The sequence below is a fragment of the Gossypium hirsutum genome, chromosome A12 (genome assembly GCF_007990345.1).
Source record: "Gossypium hirsutum isolate 1008001.06 chromosome A12, Gossypium_hirsutum_v2.1, whole genome shotgun sequence".
NCBI classification, from domain to species: Eukaryota; Viridiplantae; Streptophyta; class Magnoliopsida; order Malvales; family Malvaceae; genus Gossypium; species Gossypium hirsutum.
The window spans coordinates 95,699,734-95,718,590 of NC_053435.1; the positions used below are offsets into that span (position 1 = coordinate 95,699,734).

General features: G+C 32.7%; 1 protein-coding gene across 1 annotated transcript; it reads right to left on the reverse strand.

Annotated features, from left to right (window-relative positions):
* Positions 1-17,628: 17,628 nt before the first annotated feature.
* LOC107919355 (uncharacterized) lies at positions 17,629-18,642 on the reverse strand. The gene is made up of 3 exons (XM_016848828.1): positions 18,521-18,642; positions 18,320-18,451; positions 17,629-18,040 (listed from the first exon to the last, which is right to left on the reverse strand). The coding sequence occupies exons 1-3, from the start codon at positions 18,640-18,642 to the stop codon at positions 17,629-17,631; spliced, it is 666 nt and encodes a 221-aa protein (XP_016704317.1).
* Between the last annotated feature and the right edge of the window lie 215 nt (positions 18,643-18,857).

Genomic DNA, 18,857 nt, shown 5'->3' on the forward strand with positions numbered 1-18,857 from the left:
ACATTTTTTTTTAAATTAGTAAATATTATATATGTATTTTTTTGAAAGGTAGTACATATTATATTAATTGAAGATATTATTATATGCAATAAATAACCTTAAATAATATTTTATTCCATATTAAAATCCAAACATAAAATACCTTTATCTAAGGTTTGAACAAATTCTGATCGGCTTAATTACGAAGGAAAAACATGTGATTTTGACGTAGCTATGATAAATTATTTACATAAAGGACTTTCGGTCATCCTCTCTCAATATTATTAATTAAAACAGAAGTCAAAGGAGGCCTCTAGTCTTTTTTTTAATATTGTTTCTCATACTTCACCATTCCATAGCTATATCTATTAATCATTTCACATTGGAATCCATCCTCCCGATGGGTAATTTCATTGTCTCATCTCCACTACCTTTGCAAGACCCTTAGAACCGTCACCCACTAAAAGAATGACATACATTGAACTTTATGTCACAAATTCTAGGTCTAAAATACATAGTCATAATGCCGGTGACTTGCGGAGGGCTTGAATCTTAAAGTGTGAGCGAGCTAGAACGTACTCCTTCTATTTTAGGCACAATCTAAGTGCAAGGGGGGAAGTTCTTTGGGGCGGGGGGGGGGGGTTGAAGGACAGATAGATATTGAAGCACTATCGATGTTATGATATAAGCATATGTGTAGGCCGGCAATATGTAAAGGAAAGTTTACTTTAGAAAATGAGGCCTAATATTGTTGACGAATTGAGAGACATGTGATGTAGTGGAGTCAAAAACACCATCGTCCAAACTTTTGTAGGTTGCCTCCCAATAGCATCTTTTCAAGGCAAAGTGTACGTGTTTTATTAATGGCAGGAATTTTTACTTTTCTATAATTTCTCTACAAAATTATTTTATGAATTCTTTCTATCTTGTCATCGATCGATCCTATTAATTAAATAAATTATATTATTTTTTCATCTCATACATACCGTTAGATAAAAAGGTTTAAATCATTAACATTTTTATCGTAGAAAATCAAATTTTAAAATATTATATATATATCTTAGCTTTATATTTGAAAATGTTAATTTTGATTTATCAAAATTTTTATATAACAATATTTAAGATAAATTTATATATTTAATCCTCAATTGTTTTGTGAAAAGATTATTGAAAATTTAATTAAACATTTTCAAGAATTTAAAAAATTTAAAAACATGTTTTAAATGAGTTTTATACTAAATGTTTTTAAGTTGATTCCAAGTAGTTTTAAAGGGTTTAAGATGGTTTTAAAATAATTTAGTGGCTAGGTATTGATACATAGCTAAGTATTGATACCAAAAGTCTATGTATCAATACCTAGCATTAAAATATCGATGCCTTAAGTATCAATACCTTGGGAAGCCTATAGCCATAGACCATTCTAGAGGGGGAAATAAATCAATATATGTTCTTGAGGTATTTGAGTTATCGATACCTAACACAAATGTACCAATACCACGTTTTTTGTAACGTTTATATTTTTTAGAGGTACAGTTACCCTCTATATAGATACCGCAACCACTAGTTATATGGAACTTTTTACACATTAATTTCACTTTGCAATGACTATATTTTGCCTCCAACGACTCCAAATTAGAGGTGTGCATGGGCCGGGCTGGGCCTAGACAAAATTTTAGGCCCGAGCCTGGCCCGAAACATGGGCGTAAAAATTTGTCCAAGCCAGACTCGAAATAAAATTGTTAAGCCCAAGCCCGGCCCGACCTGGCCCATATAAAATTTTTTTTAGCTTATTTCATTAAATAAAAAATTTAAAATATAATAAATCAAATACATTTAAAATAAAAAGTAAGACTAAAACAATTCTTAAAACAATACACAAATTGAAAATATAATAAAAAATGGTTATATTAAAATTGAAAATAAAATGTAAATATAATTAAAAATAAAAATATATATTTAGTATATAATTCGGACCGGGCCCAGGCCAAAAAAGTTTTACCCAAGGCCCGACCCGTTTTCTAAACGGGCCTATTTTTTTGCCCAAACCCATATTTCGGGCCTATATTTTTACCTGAACTCTCTCATTTTTTGAGCGGGCCTTCAGGCTAGGCTGGGTAGCCCGGCGCATGCACACCTCTACTCCAAATGGTTACAAACCAATTCTTTGATATAAACAAACACCTCAAGAACACTACAAGAGAAAAAAGATCAATATAAAATCAAGAGAAAATTAATTAGATATTTATTTTCTTCATCTTTCTCTTGTAAGTAGTCTTTGGTGCTTCATTGCAAAATATTTGTACTAATTTTTTGTGAGCCCAAATATTGTGAACCCATACATTTGAGAGGTTTTATTTGTATACTTAATTTCAGCAATTATGAACGGGCGGGTTTCTACTCCGAGCCACAAAAATTAAATAGATTCTAATTTAGCTTTGGAAATTAGGGGAAATGTTCTTAGCTTTAGCAAAAGATAGAGAGTAGGGAGTTGTAAAGGTTGTATACATTATCTTTAAAAGGTATCGATTCAAGTTAATGAATTGGGAAAACCTAGTTAAACTAAACTAATGTAGAAGAGGTACACAATTAACGTCGAACTACTATAAATCGAATGTGAAATGTTTTTTTACCCTCTTTTAGTTTTTAAAATAAAATTTTAAAATTTCAATTCACCCATCTTAATATTTTTGAGCCCAACAGAAAATAATTGATGGATTTTTATATATAATATATTTATTATAGAATATTTTGAAATAAAAACTAAGAGTGAAATTTTCATTAGGAAGGAAAGTAAAATTTTCACCTTCCTTTAATTCTATGGATCGGTGGAAATATGAAGTTTTCCGATAATCCCACACGGCATCTGATGCATCTCTAGTCTCATGCTTTCATAGGACTATGCTCTCACTGTTTTCTTCCACTGAACAAACATCAAGTTAAACTTCTAATTAAAATTTTGTGCTATATATACTAATAATAAGAACAAAATAAAAACTAAATAAATAAAAGAGGGAAAGCAATGTAGGTCAGATTAGTCATTAGGCTTTCATGGTCATCCTTTTTCAAATTTTAGTTAAAAGATTTCTTTTCATCCGAAGGGTTCTAACCATTAGCAAACCTTTATTCTACAAAAGGTTGTGACCTTTTTGAGAGGGCACTTAAGCGTCAATAGGTGCACTATATACACGCCCCAAATTAGAGTTTAGAATGGAATTCATTCAAACTTTTCTTTTCATACTTCCTTTCTTTCTCCGTTATTTGGATTTTGTTCTAATTTAAGAAGAATTGATCGATGTGTAATATATGGACTATTTTATTCAAGTAAAGGTATTATATCATAAAAATAAAATTTCATGATGATTCTGTATACGGTAGAAAAATAATTATTCTTAATAAAATTTTTAAAAAAATGCATTACTTAATTTCTCTTTTTCAGTTCCTACTATATACATAAATTAAAATAAGAATAGTTATTATCATATATCTTCAATTTCAAAGATGCAAGCTATTAATATAGAGAGACTTAAACGGTTCAATGAGTTCAATTATAAACGATGGAGAATAAAGATATCCTTCCAATTAACTATAACAAAAGATAGGTGTTTTTTCCACTATATCTAGGTGATGCATCCAAAAATGGAGAACTTATTGAATGCCATAAGAAATGGATGGAGGATGATTTTGAACGCTACGTAATGTTAATGCAGAAAAGGTATGTTAATGCAGGCATCCATAATGGATGATCCAAAATAAGTTGTAGAACAAATCCATGGATTTATATTATTGATGTCACTGAGTGTGTTGGTGTTAGTGAACAAAATATTGAGACCTCTTAAGTTTTCAGTCATAGAAAAATTATGGGAGTAATTATAAAATATTTGAAACACAAGAGAAAGTCTTTTTGTTAGGATGATCTAATTAACCCCATCAAATTACATAAAATTGTATGGGCTATTTTATTAATTTTATTAGTAAATTGATTCATAAGTTCTTGGGCTAACATATTATATATGTTGATTCATTTTAAGTTGATACTTATTTACATAATTTTTTCCTCCATAATTTTTTATAATTAATATTTTTTATAATTTAAAATTATATAATTATATAATTACAATTTATACGACGTCACCTAGGAAATTATGAAATAATTATACTATGTAAGTCAAAAAAACGTTTAGAGAATTACAGTCTAAGTGTAGTTATTATTCTAATAATTGCTTTTTTTTATTCAATTACTCGGTATTCAAACACAAAACAAAACAAAAGCAGGGTCAACCAGAAAATCATTTTAGAATATTTTTTTTCAGATTAAACCATAAAGTTTTCATTTACTGAATTTTAAATTTGATTAACTTAAAATTTATAATTAAAAAAAAAATCTTTTTTATTTTGCAGGGTTCATTGCCCTCGGGGTTGAACAAGAAAAACTAATAAATCGAAAACCGATTGAAATTAAGACATTTTGACCGTTTAAAGAATATACTTAAAAAACTGTGATTATTTCAACAAAATTGAACTTTACTTTTAAATTTATATTTAATTTTAATTTTTAGGATGTAAAAATAATTATTATATATATTTGGTAGTGGGTATATATTTAGAATAGTGAATATAACTTAAAATTTATATATAAAGTTTTTTATTTACTTGAAATTTTCTTTTAAAAAAGATTTTATTCAAGAGTGATATTTATCAAAATAATTTCAAAAATTCATATGATAAAAACCGAAATCAAACAAATAAAAAGAAAAATAAAGATGATGGAACCAAATCCAACTCCCTTAGCAGGGTCCTTGTCGTTGCTTTTAAGTACATGCAAATGGGCAGCTACATATCAAACATTCTCTTTATTTCCTTTTAGACTCTGCTTACATTGTAGACAAAAGTTGGATAATATTTTTAAAAACAATCATGGTGTCATTTGTCATTCACAATGAACCCATTCTTCAGTTTCTTATAAATATACGTGAATCATTTGAAAGTGTTTTATTGTTTTTAGATAATCCCAGCTGTTGGCCATTTATTACTTTCTCAAAATTTATGCATTATTATCATGATAAAAATTACTAGAAAATAAAAAGAAAATATGCTCTCATCTTCTTCGATTTCTACTGTGGACAAGAATGGAGAAGGTGATTCTCTTCCTGAGGATTCTAACACAAGGAATCGGACGTGATTCCTGAAGATGTGATGGTTGTGGAGTCATCATCAACGCCTTCTTTGTCATGGAAAGATATGCTAGTGGAGAAAGATACTTTTGTGCAGAACAATACAAGATGGCCACTTCTTGTTGATAATTTCTCCCTCACAGAGCAGGAAGTCAAGAAATCGTTTGTTGATGATGTTCCCTCAATCGACTTCTCGGAGAGAGTATATCAGCTCTTGGAAAAGGAAATGTCAACCTCTGTGGTTCTCAAGATGTTGGGACGGAACCTTGGAATCACGACTCTGCATAATAGATTATATGGGATTTGGAGACCGTCTAAGCCTTTTCAATTAATGGATATAGAGAATGGTTATTTTATCGCTAAATTCCAAAGCACTGATGACTATGATAAGATTCTCTCCCAGGGTCCGTGGGTTATATTCGGCCATTACCTAACCGTTCAACCTTGGACCATCGATTTTAATCCTAGTTTACCTTACCCTAATATGATCCTCACATGGATTTGATTTCCCGGTCTTCCTATTCATTTATATAAAAACAATTTCTAATGGAGATTGGGAGAATGGTAGGCAAAGTAACTAAATTAGATTTTAACACGGATAACAAAGCACGGGGTCGTTATGCTCGCATGGCAGTTTATGTCAATTTAGGAAGACCTTTAGTCTCTAAGATTCTCATCAATGGCAACCCTCAAAGGATTAAGTATGAAAACCTACCTGTGGTATGCTTTAAGGGTGATTGTTATGGACACATCAAGGAGAATTGTTCGTCTGTCACACATTCCTTAGAGGCGAAAGAGAAGGGGCAGACGTCGGAACAAACCTCTACAACTTCTGTGGTGGCCGGAGATGGGGGTTATGGTCCCTAGATGCTAGATGCTGGTGGAGCAGAGGAGCAGGAGCGACACCTTGGATGGGATAAAAAAAAGGAAATAATTCTAAATAGGAGAAAATTATGGGATCACGATTTCAATCATTAGCAGGCCTGGAGGAGAGTTCAACGGAGGAGGAATTGATTAAGGAAAATCATGGAGATTTAAAGAAAAAAGGGAAAGCTACTTTAAATGATCCTTAAGAGAAATATTCAACGAGTAAAAAATATACTATTAATGATTCTAAAAAAGTTAATTTGGGCCTATCGGTGGCGAAGCTTTTAAAGGGTAAGGCCCATGACCCTAAGGTCATTACTCTCTCAAATAATTATATCACTTTGGGTTTAAGACAGGCTTGGTCCCACAGGCTTCTTTGGTTGCTAACCAGCAGGCTTCTTTGGATAATAATCAGCAGGCCTCTAGTAGTAATAGTATTGGGCTACAAGAAGAGACCCAAGCTTCGAAGGAGGCTGGACCAGATCTTTCAAAGCTTCCTAGTGTCATGCACGCTTCATTACCCAGTGCTGAAGAAAATAACCAGCCCCTAAATTCAGGTATTTCTGACTCCTTTTATCCTTTAGTTTCAAATTCACAGAATGGTTTTGATGCAGACCAAGTAAAGGTGGAGCTTCCTAATTTATTCCAAAAGCAAGTGGAAAATGTAGTGCAATTTAATCCTACATTTAAGGACAGTCGTTTGTTAATATGGCGGTGAAGGAAGGAGTGTTGAAGACCAAAAATCATCCGGCAGTTATGTAACAGCCTAATTTTCAGTGGTGAAGGAATAGTGGTTTCGGGACCACAAATTTCTGTTGCATCAAATCATAAATATTATTTTTAGAATATTTATAGGGTCATTGTAGTCGTATTAAAATTTGGTTAACAAATATTAATATTTAGTTAGTTAGTTAAAAGAAAAGGACTAAATTGTAGAAAGTGAAAATTATGTTAATTATAGTAATTAAGTGATTAAATGCTTGATTAATAAATGAGGGAGGACTTAAGAAACAATTATGCCTTAATTGTAATAATGGGACAGCAATTAAATAGAAAATAATAAAATAGTGCAATTTTGTAAATAAATGGAAGTTTAATTAAATGAAGTTAAATTAAAGAATGAAAAACAAAACTTCATCCTTATCTTCTTCAAATGGCCGAGTGCCATAGCTAGGGTGAGGAGAAAGCTTTGGTTGGATTATTTCTTTGCATGTATGTCCATTATGATCCCCTTTTTTATAATTTTTATATTTTTGAGATCGTTGCAACTAGGTCCAACTAGCCCATACCTTTGTTTTCGATTCTGTTAAGAATTTTAGAAGTTTCCATTGATAAATATTAGATGTTTTTTTATGAATGTCATGGATTTGGAGCTTTTTTGTGTTGTGTGATGATTTTGTAAAGTGATTTTTGTTAAATATTGATTTTAGGATTAAATTATAAAAATGTCAAAATATTAGGGTCTAATAGTAAATTTTAGGTTTATTAGGGGCTGTATGAGGACATAGAATATTTGGATAGATTATTGATTTGAGAAAATTAGTTAATTTGATAGATTAACTAATTAAGGGATTAAATTGAAAAAATTGTAAAAGTTTGAGGTAATTACGTAAATTAAAAAAATAAAATGGTATTAATTGTAAAATGGATTGGAAATGAAATATATGCTAATAAATGAGTAATTTTTTATTTTAGATCAAGATCATGTAGATACTCATGAAAAAGAAAAAATAGCAGAATAGTCCCTGAACTTCTGCAATTACTACAATTCAGTCCAGGTAAGTTCGTACAGTTAAAATTTAACATTTTTATAAATTTATGATTTGTATTATGCATATATCCTATTGTTGGAAATGAATTATTGTTTGAATTATAATATTGAATTGGATATTTGGTTTGAATTGAATGCGAGATTTGAGTACATTCATGATTTGGTGTACGATGGAGGTTTGAAGTGGAGATGGTATTGGAGGGAGATATCAGCATTTTACCCAAGTAAACCGGGGTTCAACATTTGTTGAGCACTCTTGTGTTTTACTTTTGTTTGGCGTGATTGGGTGGATCAGCTCTTACGAGCTTTTGTTCAGCTTTCGAGCTTCTATTGGTGTATTCAGGAGGACCAGCTCTTATGAGCTTCTGTTGACGATGTACTCTTACTCGTAAGTCATTTTTCAAATGGAAAAATCTTGGTAAGGTGATTTATTTAACGAAATTGAAAGATATGTTATATATTCTTGTATTGATTTGAATACGGATGTATTTATCGATTAAAGTTGTGAATGACAGGGAGTTTACTTGGATGATTTTTTTTATTTTTTGATTTATTATAGATAGTTCGGTAAGATTTTCATTTAACTCGTTGAACTTACTAAGCTTCATTAAGCTTACTTGTGTAGTTTAATGTCATTGTAGATTTTTGAAATGTTGGACAATCAGATCGGCACTCAATGTAACGCCCCTAACCTGAATCCATCACTGGAATAGAGTTACGGAGCATTACCGGAGTTACCGATTTATTTATCGGATATTTTATTTCATCTAACGTTCATATTTGGAACCAATTAAAATCAAACATATTGTCCCTTAAACGTGCTTATTTTTCTCGACATGTTTTACTTGAATTTATTACTCGTCTCAATATACTTAATTTCCTTGTATCAACGTATCAAAGATAATCACTTATTTACATGTCATGATATATATCATTCTCTTGCCATTTCTTCATAAACATAAATAAGATAATTCATTATATCGATATTTCATGCATTTAAAAATACAATTCAAGTTACACTAACTTACCTCGTTGCTTGTTCATGTTTATAATTTCATTAATTCTGTCGAAACCATCTTTTTCAAGATTTCAATTTAATGAAAAAAAATGGGGAATCGACTTTTTTAAAAATAAAACGTGGAGTCGCCACCGATCTTTTTGTTTTGGTGTGATCGGGTCACCTAAGAATTTGGTTATTTTAATAAAACATTTTTGGTTTACTAAAACAATGATTTTGGTCTACGAACTTTTGAGAAAACGGGTTCGGGAGTCGGTTACACATGAGGAAGGATTAGCACCCTCACTACGCCCAAAATTGGTACCAAATCGATTAAATATTGTCCTTATGTCTAAGATTTAAAAATGTTTTTGAAATGTGGTTCCCTTTTGATAACATTTGAATAACCCGAGTTGGTCATCAAAATTCTCTTGCTTAAGAGGAATATAGCACCACATCCAGCACGATAGGACACGATCCTTTATGCCCTCGAAAACATGATAAATTTTGATTTCCAAAAATTTATATGTTGAAAACCGCAAAAGGATGCCCAATTATTTAGTCTAACGAGAAAATCGAAACCCAGCATAGTAGGGCACGACTCCTCGAATTTCTAGATATCAGACATTGCCTTATTTTAGAATTTAGAGAGTATGAGTGAAATTCTAAAGGAATCTTCGATCATTTTGGACAAACAGGAAATTGCAACCTAGCACGATAGAGCACGATTCCCCGAATTGCCAAACATCGAAAATTACCTTCGTTTTGAAGAGTTTTTAGAAAACGTGAGTGAAATTCAAAAGGGACCTTAGATTATTTTGAACCAATGAGAAATTGTAACCCAACACGATAGGGCACAATTTCGCGAATTGCCAAATATCGAACATCGCCTTCGCTTAAAGAATTTTTAAAGACATGGGTGAAATTTCAAAGGAATATTCAATTGTTTTGAACGAACGGGAAATCGCAACCCAGCACGATAGGGCACGATTCTCGAATTACCAAACATCGAGTATTACCTTTGTTTTAAAGAGTTTTTAGAAAACATGAATGAAGTTCCAAAGGGACATTCGATTATTTTGAGCAAACGAGAAATTGCAACCCAACACGTTAGGGCACGATTCCGCGAATTGTCAAATATCAAACATCGCCTTCGTTTTAAAGAATTTTCTTTAAAAAATAATTGCGAAAATAGCTTAAAACGCGTTAATGCGACTTGAATTAAAATGAAACTAATCATAAAAATTTGGATTTTATAAAACCACATTTCGTAAACCAAGTGGAAAACAATGATATGGGGTAATATGTGCATGCATAAAAGTACGACAATGGAAGAATGAAGATAATGCAATTTATTTAATCAACTAACGAACACTTTAAACAACTAAGTATAACCAAATTGGAAATAGAACTCAATTTTAATCATGCATGGAGAACAATTAACATGACAATATAAAACAATGAATAAATAATATGCAACGATAGCATGCATGGCATAATATAATATGATTACTACTAGATACACAAAGCAAAATGCAAATCAAAGAAGTAATATGGTATAAAACTATTTTAAGACAATGATAAGTACACGATACACTATATGAATTGATGGATTGATAAATTAGAAAACATTTGTAAAGACAAGCTCAAAATACACATGCAATCATTAAAATATTTATTGGAGAATGGATATTTTAAAAACACATAATATATAAGGTGTTAAGAACCTTTTTTTTTAAAACACGTACGATAAAGGAGAACTTAATAATGTATAAAATATGAAAATAGTATTAAAATACGAGATTTTTAAATCAAAATAATATGTAGTAAGACACGTTCTAAAAATAACTTGTACATAAAGATATATATAGGAAAACTTAAAAAGAACCTTATAAAAAAAACGAATTAGCATGAGACTTAATATGTACATAGAGTTAAATCAATTTTATTACAAATTATGTATATAATAAATTTAAGAATACACTTATTTATACGAAGAAAACTATATGTATAGAATAACATGAATTAAATGATATATGTAAACCAAACATACGTGCCAATATATATATGTGCACGCATAATAACCATTTAAAAAATATTTAAAACATGCATGTAAAACGTATTATAATAACAAAAATGTATGTCAAAATGCATGAATAAGTTCAAAAATGTACGAAATAAAATAACATTAATAAGGTACATGGACTAAAGTTATCTTACTATAAAGTACATATATATATACATATATATATATATGGTAATGTGCAAAACATTTATACAAAATACATAAAATGTGGTGATGGTATATTAAAAAAATTTACAATAAAAAGAAGCAATTATCGAGGTAGTTTAAAAATACACAAATAGGTAGTCAAAACGGCTATACACTAAAAGGATTTGATTAGAATCAAACTAAAACAAAAGGGATAATTAGAAAATAAAACAATAATAACAATAATGACCAATTTGCCGTGCGCGCAAGTGCGAAGGGTCTAAAACTGGCAATATGCCAAATTCCAAAGTGCTGCGTTTGAGCGCGGATCCCATTGAAAATGAGCACAAAATACAAGTCTAAATTAAAAGAAATGAAACAAGAATGCGGGCTGATTTAAACACGGTGAAAAAGGGGAGGGACTTGTACTGCAAATAACCCTTCACTGCACAGACATGCGGGTCCTGAGGGTTAGGATCGAATCGGGTCGGGCGTGATGTCAATGCGACACCGTTTGGAAAGCCATTAGGCAAGGCCTAAAACAGTGCCATTTGAGGTCCTATAAAAGGGCTTAATCAGCAGATTAGGCCGAACCCCAAACCCTAGCCTCCATTTTTACTTCCCTCAACTGAACCTTGACCCTTCATCTGCCATGTCAATCTGCCGCAATGATCGGCCTGTTTGAGTCTCAAGGTGGTTTTCTTTCCACCTTTAGCTCCCCTCGGACCCCGATTTCAACGAAGTAAAGGAGATCTCATGGCGTATTTATAAGGTAAGGTTTCAATTCCTCTCCCTTTTATACACTCAAAATGCGAAAGAACAAAAGAAAATCTAGAAAGAATGAAACTGAGCAAAGAAGAAAAAAAAAGTCTCTGAAATTTTGAATCGGAATCACCTTCAAATACTCGTTCCCTTTTTTTTGTATTCAATATGCGAAATAGTGTCTATTCATGTGCGTAAAAAAAATACAATCGATGCGCTCTTGGCTTTATAGCCGAAACTAAAAAAGAAAAAATAAAAAATCAGAATACAATATTTCCTTGCTTTTTGCTGCTGCTGTGTTTGTCTTGTTCGCAGGTACGGAGTAGAGGACATGCACTGGCCCTTGGCGTGAGGCGTACGGAGATTGGGCGTGGCGCTGCTGAGGCGTAAAGAGGTAGCTGGCGCGATGTGGTTAGGCCGTTCATGAGGACTGCGGCGCAAGGAGCCCTTTGCCCTAGGGTTTGCCGAAAGTTGGCTTAGTTTTCGGGCCGTTTGGGCCTGTTCTAGTTATTGGGCCATTGTATTTGGGCTATGGGGTATTGGGTTAGGTTATGTATTGGGCCAAAGTCTGTAAATAAACATTTAATGGACTGTTAACATTTGTATTTAATTTTAATTTATTTTGTATTTTGGTTTTTCTTTGGGCCCGGGCAAATTGGCCTGTTTACAAATCCGATATCTTTTCTTTTCTACGTTCAAGTCTCATATTCGAGTCATCCGGATCTTTATAAATAAATTTGATCTTCGTTTTCATTTATTTCATGTTCTAATACATTCAATTAATTCTCTAAACAAAATTACCATTTGCCCCTAAACTTTTAAATTAATGACAATTTCATCTTTAGGCTCAAAAAAATAAAATTCTTACAATTTAATCCTTATTTCCAGCCATTATTCTCATACAAATTGATAACAACCCATGAATTCTATAAAATATCAGAATTTTTCATGATTTCAACACTTTTCAATTTAATCCTTAAAACATGTTTTTCCCTGATCTTGAACTAAGTTAATAATTTCATTCAATTTTGTAATTTTAAATAATAAAATAATCCACTTCACTCAAATTGATCATTTCTAACATTTTTACAAAATTACCCATAAAGTTTTACTTTTATTCGATTTAGTCCCTAAGCCTAAAACATGCAAATTAGCCATGCTAGCTGAATATTCATACATATTTTCCTCCTCCTTATCTCCATTCCACATCCTATATTTATATAACATGCTATAGGTAACATTATCAATAATTTCACTATTTACTTAAATGTATATTGAAAACTGTCCATTTGCGTCATAGTCACTAAATTATTTATATCTTGAGCTGCAGAACTCGAAATTAAGATCTGATAATTTTCTATGAAACTAAACTTACGTATCTTTTTACCATAAAATTTTTAGAATTTTTTTTTGTTCATCCAATAAGTACAGTTTATTCTTTAAAGTCACCCTTATTCTGCTGTCTGACAGTTCTGACCCTTCTTTACTAAAATTAATTATCTCATTGTACAGGATTTGGATGATGTTATCATTTATTTCTATTGAAAATAGACTCATTCAGGATTTTAAACACATAACTTTAAGAAAATAATTAGTTTTCTCCAATTTTTTATGATTTTCCAAATTTAGAACAGGGGAACCCGAAATCATTCTGACCTTGTCTCACTAAATTTATTATATCTCACAATTCACGATTTCATTGCTTACACTGTTTCTTCTATAAGAAACTAGACTCAATAAGATTTAATTCCATATTTTTTTAATTCTGTAATTAGATTTTCAAAATTTATGGTGATTTTTCAAAGTTAGCCTACTGCTGTTGTCCAAAACTATTTTAGTGCAAGATGTTTATTTACCATGTTTGTAACACCCTTATTTTCTTTCTCTTCACTATTTCTCATTGCTTTCTCTTATTTTCTCTTGACTAACATATCAAGAACATAAGACTATATATAATAAAACTCTACATTAAGATCAATTCCATCCTTTTTTAATAATATTAATCTTAAATGTATTGAAATCTTGATGTTCTTACCTTGTTCCATTGATTTCAATCTTTAACTTGATTTTCTCTCTCCTTCAGCTTCCTTTTCTTGAATCCAACTTGATATTCTAACTTCCCATAGTCTCCTTAACATTTTTCTCTCATGGTAGCCATGAAAATTCTTTTGATTTTTGGGTGAAAATGGTGAATTTTTGGTAAAAGGACCAAATTGTAAAGAAAGTAAAACTTTCTTTCTTTCTCTCTTCCTCTCACGTTAGTGCATGGGAATGATGATGGATGGTGTGTGTGTGTGTAATTTTTTTTCCACACACACACACACATATATATATATATAGACTAAATAAAATAATAAAATAATAAAATATATTATTAAAATATTAAATAAATAATAATTATCTAATTAAATAATTATAAAATATCACCAACATCATCATTACTTTCTAGATTTCTCTCTTTTTCAATTGAATATTTTTCCGTTTGTGATCTTTTAAAATTTCATTCTTGAGTCATCACTTAATTTGGTAAAATTACAATTTAGTCCCTCATAATTCTTCACCTATTCAATTTGGTCCTAATTCATCAATTTTCCTTGGTTTCTAGATCAGTCCACCCTTAAAATATTTGCACTATTAATCATTCAAAATTTTCATATTTACACTTTAATCCCTCAAATTTTGAGTATTTACTATTGTGCCACAAATTTTCTTACTTTTACAATTTAGTCCTTTCTTGAATCAATATGTCATAATATACTTCTCAGTGACATAACTCAATTTTCCTCATCTTGTCACTTTATTTCCTTATTTTACTATATTAAGGATAATATCTTACTGTAGAAATTTTCAGGGTGTTACTTTTCTCTCCCCCTTAAAAGAAATTTCGTCCTCGAAATTTCCTTGTTTTCTTTTGATTATGAACTTCATTATTTCCATAATTCTATAGCTCCTTTGTGCACATATTTATCTAATTTATTATTTATATCTATTCCCTATCCTTTCATTTCATAATTTATTTTTAATTCAATATTGCGAACATACCTTATAACAAAAATTGCTTACCTTTTTATAAGAGGCCCAATAGACTAAACAGAACACTTAGGATATACGGAACAGATATAGAAGTGTATTATTATGCACTATTAATCAGAGAGCACTTGGTAAGTACCAACGTGCTATTATCGGATAATGCGCTAGTGTAACACTAATATCCTAGTAGATCTAATCTCATCTACTTGAGCAAATTACATTATGCAAGCATATCACTTTTACACTCTTAGCATAATGCTTTTACATACTTTACAATTTAATCATTGTGCTAATAACCTGTATGTTTATATCTTTTCTTTCTTTAATACATGTAATATATTTCAAAATTCACTAATAATCTTTATCAATACTTCACTTTCTAATTCCAATTTCACTTTCAATTCATTCATAACTCAATTTAATTTCCATTCAATTTAACAATAACACTACCTCATACTTCTCTTACCATATACATAATTTAACATTTAACATTTAATAATAAATAATTTGAATTATATTAATACAACCGTACGCTGAGTATGTCTATACTCAGTGGTATTACCATAATTCAAATTATAAAAACTATAATAAATAATAGACATCAAACATGTAACAATATAAGTCATATTTGTTAATTTATACTTTAATTTCATATCTCAACAATAGTCTTTCATCAAATGGCATCATATATGTAACACCCCCAAACCTGGCCTAGACACTATGACCGAATCTGGCGGCATCACATGTGAGTGCTTTTTAGAAAAACCTTAGCAAGTTAAAAGTCGTCCAATTTGTTATCTTTACTTAAGTTGTGAAATCTCTATTCCAAATATTAAGTGAAAACATTTCATTAATGCGGAAGCTAAAACATCATTAATTCATAAATCAATAATTTAACAAATTAAAATCCCCAAAATAAACCCTGAATAAATACTTAAATAAAGCAGACAACGTAAAGTGTTACTCAAAAATCTGTAAATGTCTACCAGTGGTCACCAGCGAGCCCTCCGTCACACCGATCCATCTACTGCTGGAGATTACCTGAACAGATAAATAAATAAAGGGGTAAGTTTTCGCACCTCAGAGTATACATCCCCACAAACAACATGCATACAAACAGATAATAGAATACAGTTATTTGGCCTCAGCCATACAGAGATCGCATGCATAACAGATCGGATAATAGAAATATCATGCCCTCCGACCCTGCACACCATCTCCGTCCAACCCAACACACCATGTAGGGATAAAATCGACCCACCCATCCTTGCATACCGTATATGGGGATATAATCAACCCATCTAACCCTACACACCATAAAGTACCGCAACGCAGCACATATCATAAGTATGCAGCTTAGCTGCCAGATAATGGGCTTATGAAGCCCCTCAGGTACTCCCTTCACTTCATCAAACCCACCCCGATGTAATGCATCATACAAGCATGGCATGCTATAATACAGACAAACAGATCATATCTTTATTTACAGAACAGAGCAAATAAGATAATCATGCTAAGTATATCATGCACACCCATACATCACATAATTAAGAGTCCAGATAAGGCTTACTGACCCTACTACAGGTCACAGTCGACTTGGGCGACCCGTACAACCTTACAAAATATTTTAGATTAAAGGGGCTCACAAGCTCGTGTACCTTGCCCGTGTGGGCCCACACGCCCGTGTGGATCACACGGCCTGGCCCAGATTCTCACACGCCCGTGTGGCCCACACGGCCTATTTTTTTGAGCTTGTGCCTCGTACACGGCCTACAAGCCATCACACGATAGTGTCCGTCGCTCCCGTGTGGCGTGCGCATGGCCTAGCTCGTTAGTGACACGCCCGTGTCTCGTGACGCTGGCTGCCACACGGGCAGACCACACGCCCGTGTGACGTCGACAGACCACTATTTGGCTTTCATTGAAACTCATTTTTTGCGTAATCGGAGTATACATCTAGTTTGTTTTCGCTGCTAATCTAACCACAAGCACTCCAAAGCCTAAAATTGACAATACTGGGCCCAAAATCAGTCTCTTAAGTCAAATTGTTAAGAATAGGCAAATCTCGAAATGAGAGATCTACTTACCTTCAACGAATAACGATGATTCCTCACTGTTATGAACTCGATTAATGATCTATAGACACTAGAATATTCCTTAAACGGTAACCAAAATTCCTTTTAAACAATCTCCAAGGAAATCCCTTAACTTTTATTAAAAACCAAACTTACTGAATCGACGAAATCACTAGCAACACGCCACAACTAATTGAAAAAGAAGAAAGCGAATGAGAAGAAAAGTTCGGTAGCTAGGGTTTGGAAGAGGAAGAACAACAGAGAAAATATTTTGCTAAAAAGAAGCAAATAAGAGAACCCCTAATTTTTCCTAAAACCCTCAACTCAGAATTTTAATAAAACCTAACACTTTACTGAAACTTGCAGCAAAAATAATCTTATCGCTACTGCAGGGAATTGAACTCCAAACTTCCAACACACCAACACACATCTTAACCATTAGACCAGAAGGCCCATTCTATTAGGTTTTTACCATCAATTCCTTATAAGCCCACTGACCTAAAATCAGGCTTTACTCAAATAAAACCAAAATTTAGTCCAAGTTAAAACTTGAACTTGGGACCTCCCAAACACACCCCAGAACACATAACTTTTTAAACCACATATATATATACCAAAAAGAATCAAAACAAAAGTTTTGATATTTCCATGCTCAACAATTAAAAAAGCCGAAATTACCGAAATTTGGGACGTTACAACTCTACCCCCTAAAAGAAAATTCGTTTTCAAATTTTACCTGATTAGAAAAGGTGAGGATACTACTGTCACATCGAATCCTCTGGCTCCCAAGTAGCCTCCTCAGTGCTATGATTCCGCCACAGCACCTTCACCAAAGGAATAGACTTCCTATGTAAGACATTAACATTGCGATCTAAAATCTGAACAGGCTCCTCCTCGAACGTCAGATCTGGTCTAATCTCAATCTCCTCCACAGGCACAACGTGCGTAGGATCAAAACGGTAGTGTCTTAACATCAAGACATGGAACACGTCATGTATACAATCCAACTCTGAAGGTAGCTCTAACCGATATGCAACTAGCCCTACTCGCCTCAGAATCCAGTATGGCCCAATAAACCGAGGGTTCAGCTTACCCTTGCGATCGAACCTCAGAACCTTTTTCCATGGCGAGACCCTACGAAAAACCTTGTCCCTCACCGAATACTCGATGTCCTTCCTTTTTAGATCAGCATAGGACTTTTATCTATCAGAAGTCACTTTCAGACATTCTTGAATCAAACAAACTTTATCCTCAGCTTCTAATACCAATTTCGGACCTAGAACACATCGCTCACCCAACTCAGTCTAGCACAAATGTGTGCGACACTTACGACCATAAAGTGCCTCATATGGTGCCATCTGTCTACTAGACTGATAACTGTTGTTGTAAGCAAACTCTGCTAGAGGTAAATACTCCTCCCAACTGCCTCAGAAATCGATAATGTAGCCCCTCAACATGTCATCCAGTATCTGGATTACCCTCTCTGACTGGCTGTCTGTCTGAGGATGGAAAGCAGTACTGAAATCTATCCTCGAGCCCAAAGCCTCATGAAGCTTTCCCCAGAACCGAGACGTAAAACGAGGATCCCTATCAGAAATGATTGAGACAGGTACCCCATGCAGCCTCACTATCTCAGAAATGTAAAGCTTGGCCAACTTCTGTAGAAAGAAGTCTGTCCTAACAGGAATGAAATGTGCGGTCTTGGTCAATCGGTCCACAATGACCCAAATAGAGTCCTTTTTAGTGGGTGTTAGGGGCAATCCACTAACGAATTCCATCGTTACTCGTTCCCATTTCCACATCAGTATTGTAACTGGCTATAGCAAACCCGATGGTAACTGATGCTTAGACTTAACCTGCTGACACATCAAACAACGAGCAACAAAGTCGGTAACCTCACGTTTTAACCGTGGCCACCAGTACAACTCTCGAAGATCTTTATACATCTTGTTTCCACCAGGATGCATAGCATAAAGGCTACTATGCGCTTCCC

Excerpts from the sequence above, each read along its gene's own strand:
- LOC107919355 (XM_016848828.1), bottom strand. The coding sequence starts at position 18,642 with ATGGAATTCGTTAGTGGATTGCCCCTAACACCCACTAAAAAGGACTCT. Across the intron at positions 18,452-18,520 it reads ACAGACTTCTTTCTACAGAA|GGATCCTCGTTTTACGTCTC; the intron begins GTTGGCCAAGCT and ends CATTTCTGATAG. Across the intron at positions 18,041-18,319 it reads ATCCAGATACTGGATGACAT|GAAGGACATCGAGTATTCGG; the intron begins GTTGAGGGGCTA and ends TGATCTAAAAAG.